The following is a 7,478-nucleotide window of genomic DNA, read 5'->3' on the forward strand; positions in this document are numbered from 1 at the left end:
CTATAGCTGCTATATCTATACTATAATATATAGTAAATAATATATATATAATATATATATATATATATATATACGCATTCATGACGTACATGCATGAATACTATTCATGTACATTTGTCCACGGCTACAAATAAACGCTGCTGTCGCCAAGCCGCACGTCGAGTCCCATTTGCCGATAAAACATATCGTGAACCTCTCTAACTAGCGTTCATGTTGAGGTAGAAGATTCTGCGGCTGTTTATGACCGCCGTATATACCACGCCATCAATTATTAGCGTCCTCTAGATTCATCATCGCCGATAATGCCGCAGTTCTCATTTGATGCGGAGCCAGCTGAGATATCGCGCTTGCCGGAGCCACAACCCTTATTCACATACACAGCCCTCACTCCTGACAGCAAACACACCCGGCAGAGGAATCGGTGGAGGCGGTGGTTTCAGAGGCGGCAGAGGAATCGGTGGAGGCGGTTTCAACGGCGGATTCAATAGAGGAGGCGGTATCAACCAGGGCTTCAACAGGGGAGGTAACGTCAACACCGGATCGGGCGGAGGCATTAACGTGCGTCCCGCTCCCGTACGGCAAGTCCAGCAGGTGCAGCAGGTGCAGCAAGAAGTGCAGCAGTTCATACCACAGCAGCAGGTGCAGCAGTTCGTACCACAGCAGCAGCAACAACGGCAGTTCACTCGCAACACCGGCTTCTCCTCTGGCGGTTCCAGGTCCGCCGGCACGGGAGTAGGAAGCTTCGGAGGAGGACAAATCAACGTGCAGTCGTTCGGCAACATCGACAGCGACTCGTTCGGCTTTGATAATTTCGGCGGCCAATACGTCGACGTCGACAAATTCGACTTTAACAACGCCCGCTCCAGCGCACAGGCGCTCGCACCGCGCGAGTCAATCAACCAGGCCCAGCAGGAACAGATCGTCATCGGTAAGCGATTCCGCTCCGGCTATGCACGCCAGACGGAGACGAGCTCGGCCGTAAAGGAGGGCACCGGATCCGGAGAGGCCGGCATCGAGTTGGCCGCATCGCGCACGGCCAATCAGGACGCGACGCAGCAGTTCAAGCAGGACGCCAGCGGAGAGGGCAAGACCGAGCAGGGTGCCGGATATGGGTTCGAGCGCAACAACAAAGGTAATGTCCGCTACTCTCCGGTGAAACTCGACGACCTGCCTGTTCACTCGGGACCAAGAAGCCAACTGCCATCATCCGCCAGACAGCATACCGGTGGTTATGGACAGAGGCAAACTCAGAGTTTTCAGCAGCCGCGCTCCGGTGGGTACGGTCAAAGGCAAAACGTAGGCTATCAGGGTTGAACTTGAATGAAATAGAACCGTTAACGTAATCAACGAGGTTTATTGATAAGAACTAACATTTCTGAGCGCATTGTTTTGTTGTTCCTACATATAGTGTAGCGGTGCATCAATGATTATATGCGCTCATGATACCCTTCGTACAGCGTCAGCCATGAATGATTGGGTACATGTTTGAAAAAATTTGTCGAGGCTTCTCGATCAAATAGAATTCCTATTACAGGAAAACTAACGCTTTTAAACCGATTATCGCTTAATGGGATTAAAGGTAACTCGGAAGATCGGACGTGTCTCATCGTATCTCAAAAACCAACGAGCCAGATGATAACGAACTGTTTAGTCGCTTGTCAAATTGACCCTTGACCTTTGACTTCTGAACTACATGTGTTAAGCAATTGTGACATTGTAAGGCCATTTTGTAAATGTATCATTGTATTGTTTATATCTTTGTATGTATCATAATAAACGAACATCACATATATATATAACATAAATATCATTATTGTAGTATTTACGTGCTAAACCAAATGTTTTTATATTAAACACAAGCCTAAACATACTTTCATTTGCAGAGATATATAACAAATTTAACATGAAAAATTTAAACATTTTAATATGTAGAGTGTAACATAAACGCAGAATTAGGAATTGACTACAGATATTAGTGTATAAATGATGCTACATATGCAATGTTGTAGGATAGTTTTCACTTAAATCGTTTTTGTCTTAAAAATACAATCATGCGAAATTAATTCAACTAATTTGCAGCAAATCACAATTAGTATTCACAATCAGTTAAAAAATAATTCGAATAAATTGAACAGTAATTAATTGAATGTTATAAACATGAAGTAAGAACTTTAAAATTAGTAACACGTCCATCCTACTACCAGTTAAAAATTCGCATAGACGCGCGGTTCTGGTTAATGGTAGTGATTAATTAAGCTCCTCGAATCAGCACTGGTGACAGCTGCGGCATCTCTTGACAAAACATAGTGGTCAGCAAATAGAATAATCTGTTTATTATATATGCCCGTAAGTTATACTCACTAGATGGATAAAACAAGAGTAAACGTAAAACTACAAAATTATTTTATGCCTTTCGTGGATGCATAAGCAAGTTTAAACGTGCAACCTTACAAACATTTAATTTCGTCATAATTTATTGGTGAAGTACGATTGAAGTGAGAAATTAATTCCCCTATAACATTTTCAGCAGTTTGTCGTTTGCAAGATGCCCGTACCTGTGCTGCCTCTAGCGGAGTTGAGCTAAAGTTTTTAGCCACTAGAAATATCTTAACAGAATTTCTTAGACACGAACAGGCGAAGACAGAACAGAATGTATTAGTTTAAAACGATGAGGATTGCAATATTTTATAGTTAACTATTAGTTCCAGCTAGAATATGTGAACATTAATGCTAAATTAGAATGTTGACAGTTAAATAATATTTACGGATAAATATAATTATTTCTTTTTTGTTGTAAGATTGTTGTAGCTTACGGAACATAATAACATTTTCTAAGAGAACGTAACCTATTGGTATCCCCACTAGAGGTGGCACATGTACGTATTCATGCGATCAGTAGTGAGAGCATACTGCCTGAAGTCATTTTAAAACAAATTTCTAATAATATTTATCTATTTGCTACATTGCATTATTTTAACATGTTTTTTTTACTGCAATTAATTTTTAACCATACGTTGAGATTATCACACAAATTGCAAACATCGTTTTTGTCCGAGTTGTGTTTATTGTAAAACTCTTGAATATGTATAATAATTAAGTCATTGTTATAAACACCATGGCGTTTTTAAGCCTCGTATATGCATACTGTTTATGAATTGCTTGCGCAATAAGAATCATAATTAACCTACCTGTATAAATAATTATAGTTGAACTGATTTCACCAACCGTTGTGCAACTGGTTTCCGCTGCTACGCGGATGTTTATACCGTGTTATTTATTGATGTCGCTGATGCGCAAGATACCGCGCATAGAACACGCGTTTCACTAATCATACCATCAAGCGAAGCTTGATTTGCATAGCCTTCTGATAACATTAACTGTACATATAGTCAGAAACTATCACATTGTTCGATGTTTTAATGCGTCTACACGGCATGCATGTTACATTGTATGTACAACCAAATCAATATACACATTTTCATACACTGCGCTACTGCGCATGGAATCTGCAAACTGCGCAGGACATAACAAAACAAGATGATACAAACTTCAATGCTATAAGAAATATGAAAAGAAATATAATTTTGAATCACGTGTCGTATTGTACAAAACCAACTACAACTTCCAGTTAGAACAATATCGTCGGGTTAGGTGTGTATTTGCGTAGTAGCGCTCGCCAATGCTCTTCTATGCTTTGCGTATCAGCATGGATATAGTTATCCGAGCCGTGTGGGCTGTACGGGTTATAATCTGAAAATACATCAGTCGTTACATATCAGTTCAAATGGAAATTAGTCGATGCCCATCGATTATTATTGATTGCCACCAGCTGCATTTCTTGTTTTAATTCCTACACTATATATATCATTAAGAATATATATATAGGTAATAATAATAATAATAATAATAATAATAATATAAAAGATATATATATATATATATATATATATATATATATATATAATATATATCATTAAGAAACAATGAATATCATGTGTATACATAAATTAAAATTAAATTTACAAACAACATTACAAAGCAACCGACACCAGGTAGTAGGTGGCGGCAAGGGGCAGTACTATTTTAACAGTCTCGTACCTAACGGGACCTCATCGACGCTCAGTTCCTCACACGTTGTTCCAGTAAAACCTGCCAGGCATTCGCAGTAGAATAGTCGCTCCAGCTGCGTCCTGGTGTTGTGACATGTCGCGCCGTTCTTGCACGGGTGCGGCGAGCAGGGCTCGTCCGGGAACTCACATCGCTGGCCCTTGAAGCCAACCGGACACGTGCACTGGAACGGCACGGTTACATCGGCTACCCTACGAAAAGAAATACCAAGGATTAGGCAAAGCACATGCACGCGTGCAACCTTCGCTAACGCACGGCGACAAGTCAATGTGTAATTTGCTTACCGATAACAGGTGCCGCCATTTTCGCAAGGGTCGTCGAGACAAGGGTTCTCGCGGCTGTCGCACTGCCTGCCGGTGAACCCGTGACGACATTTGCAGACGTAGCCTAGTCCATCCGGCCCGTCCCTGCACCGTAGAAAATCATGCTATTATTTATAGACTACTTGAGATAAGTTATTAAAATTACCTATAAATATTTTTCCTAATTATTAAATATTAGGACACATGATTCCCATAATAATATGAAATATGATTAATAAGAACCAATGATTCTATGCTTTATATAGTTCGTCGCTAACTTCTCAAACTCAATAGCATTGAGTGGTAGGCTCGTCGAACCAACACAGGGTAGAGGCAGTATATTTACGTCTCATAGAGACGTTCTGAGCATACGTGTCATACATTATAATCGTCTATACACTGTGTGTACGTTTAAATTCATAATTTTCCACTTCATCGTGTGAAAATCTGTTGTTTGAATTCTCCAAAAAAAGAAGAAATCTTAATAACTTTGTTTAACTTATTTTTTTAGAGCGAAATGTAACTTCGCGTGCCATTCTGCGTCTTGTGTCGTAACACATTTCGTATCTACATATAGTATAAACAAACTATTATATTTGTATACTTTCTTGAACTGTACGACATAAAGCCGCGAGAAGCGCAGTTTGCTGGAAGAACCATTTCACCGCAGTGATTAGAAACACATGCATCGTCTTTTGGCATCAGCAAGAACTGTGAATTTAAAGGTGTGCTGTATAATACATATGTCTTGGGGGTTTGGGGCGTGAATGCTCGTATTTTCACCGCATGCACTTTCACAAAGTACATTGACCTCAACTGCAGTGAAGAGCTTGCTTGGCTAGACCATTATCAGTCCAGCAGACCGGCAATCGTAGCGTTTCAGGTAGCGAGACCATATAATATATCTTCTTCGTTTCCTTTCCCTTTTTCCTCAACACAATTCTCATCATCATCACCTTCTTCTTCTTCTTCGTTTTTTTCTTCTTTTTCTTCTTCCATCATTTTTTTCTTTTTCTCCTCTTCCTCCTTCTCCTCCGCCTCCCACTCCTCCTTCTCCTCCCCCACCCTCCTCCTCATATTTCGTCTTCTTCTTCTTCTTCTTCTGCTTCTTATTATTATTATTCTCCTACTTCTTCTTTTTTCTTCTCCCTTCTCTTCCTCTCCATTTTCTCCCAGTGGCGTGCATTCTTCAGCTATATACCGTCACAATTAAGATATAGAATCAGATATAGAAATAGTCAAGAGAGAATAATACCACGAGTGTATATGATATATATACATATATATATATTATACACTCCTGATAATACGTATACTTTTGAAAATGCATAGACAGGAAAATAAGTATTATATCCTCTACGGATATTGATATAGATGGTATAACCGACCTAGTGCATATGCCTTTATTCTTGCACGGGTTCGGGTAGCACGGCTGCATGACTGTCTCGCATCTATCGCCCGCTCGTCCGTAAGGACACTCGCAGGTGAACGTGCTCGCATTCACGCTCACACACGTACTGCCGTGATCACAGGGACTAGAACTGCACGCATCGCCTGAAGCAATCAATGCACGCAGAAATATTAATCATACAAAACGTAGCGGCCTGCGAATGTCACACCATTTTGGCGTATCGCCTATCCTTGCGCATCGATTCCACCTATTATACTGATGGAAGTGCTAACACTATATCTCATGATATCTTACATCGGGGGATGTTTCTCGTTAGAAATGGAATATGGTTGGTTATAGAGGTTTCCATTGCCACAACTGACCTCATTCACAGTATTGCCGTGCACTATAAAGTACACACCACACGTATAAAATGATGGAATCACCCAAGATGGAATCACAGCCTCGGGCTCATGAATACGCCTACACTATTAGCACAGCGCAACAAGATCCGGGGGCCATACTGTACCTGGTATTTGTCTTCGGAGTCGCGAGGGTGAGGCATTTCCTAGAAGAACTATAAATGTTCCGACCATATAAGAAGGTAGCAGTCTCATCGCGTCCACTGTGAAGTGTGCTCTCGGTCGATTAACTTCTTATCTACACCTAGAGAAAAAAATATAGCCATCGTTACAAATATAAGAAAATAATGCCTGAGCATACAATATGCTATTTGCCGCACACGGATTTTGCGTATAAAGTTTTACTGACAATGGAGCATATACGCAATTTAGCTATTCACAACCTACACAGATCTCTTGATAAAGTGTATTTGTTAAAAGGGGAAATGCTACGCGCGTATTTAGGCTCTGAACGCATTCTATGTTTTCTTTTTGTTGTGACAATGAACGATGTCCTGATGTGGAACATGTCCGACAAATGACATTTAACAGTGCATAAATCATTCCGGAGACACGTGTTGGTAGCTACGTTCACTTTGCGCCGTGTGATTACTGGAACACGAGATGAACAATACCCACAACCTAATTATTATACAGTTATAACCACGTAACACACGAAACATGTGTGGCATTGCGCGAAAAATTACGTGTAGCTAATCTCACTAAAGTACGAATTAATTTTACTAAATGTACAGAGCTCGATACAGAAGTACAGAAGTACAGAATGTACAGAGTTCGACAGAGAGAATAAGATCGAATACTACTTTCTCTGCTTTAAATCCTCGAAATTACTTCAAAATTAACTACATTTGAACGAACATGCACGTTTGTGCGCACTATTGAATAACACGTTTCAGTGAGATTACGATCGGCATTCGACAAAAAAAATAAAAGCACTATACCTAGCGTTCGGTCACATGAATGCAAAACGCGACGAAAGTAATCGTCCGTATTATTCCTGCTCAATACGGTTTACTTTCTAGCAGTCTGAAAATTTTGCTGCTATAACGCTTGAGCGCTTGTCAGCCAAACCAGATAATAAATTAAATTGCCCTGCGGCTCTACAGACATAAATCAACCCATGCAAATTCCGGTAAATTTGTTCTGTGTAGAATTTTGATTTTACTCTCCCCTACAACACACACACACACACACACACACACACACACACACACACACACACACACACACACACAC

The 7,478-nt window shown here is 40.5% G+C and overlaps 2 protein-coding genes across 2 annotated transcripts in view; one reads left to right on the plus strand and one right to left on the minus strand.

Moving 5' to 3' along the window:
- Window positions 1-2,014, plus strand: part of LOC106821252 (protein PopA1-like) — a 4,418-nt gene extending 2,404 nt beyond the window's left edge. The window contains exons 2-3 of the mRNA XM_014825975.1: window positions 398-1,132; window positions 2,010-2,014. Of these exons, the coding sequence (XP_014681461.1) occupies window positions 398-1,132; window positions 2,010-2,014 (740 nt within the window). The remainder of the gene's footprint in view (window positions 1-397; window positions 1,133-2,009) is intronic.
- A 1,030-nt stretch (window positions 2,015-3,044) lies between these two features.
- LOC106821267 (notch homolog 2 N-terminal-like protein) overlaps window positions 3,045-7,478 on the minus strand; it is a 6,994-nt gene continuing 2,560 nt past the window's right edge. Inside the window, exons 2-6 of the mRNA XM_014826002.1 lie at window positions 6,350-6,486; window positions 5,819-5,984; window positions 4,413-4,535; window positions 4,099-4,319; window positions 3,045-3,750 (exon numbers count right to left, since the gene is read on the minus strand). Of these exons, the coding sequence (XP_014681488.1) occupies window positions 3,629-3,750; window positions 4,099-4,319; window positions 4,413-4,535; window positions 5,819-5,984; window positions 6,350-6,437 (720 nt within the window). The 5' untranslated portion in view covers window positions 6,438-6,486 and the 3' untranslated portion in view covers window positions 3,045-3,628. The remainder of the gene's footprint in view (window positions 3,751-4,098; window positions 4,320-4,412; window positions 4,536-5,818; window positions 5,985-6,349; window positions 6,487-7,478) is intronic.

This window comes from Priapulus caudatus, unplaced genomic scaffold (genome assembly GCF_000485595.1).
Source record: "Priapulus caudatus unplaced genomic scaffold, Priapulus_caudatus-5.0.1 Scaffold66, whole genome shotgun sequence".
Lineage (NCBI taxonomy): Eukaryota > Metazoa > Priapulida > Priapulimorpha > Priapulimorphida > Priapulidae > Priapulus > Priapulus caudatus.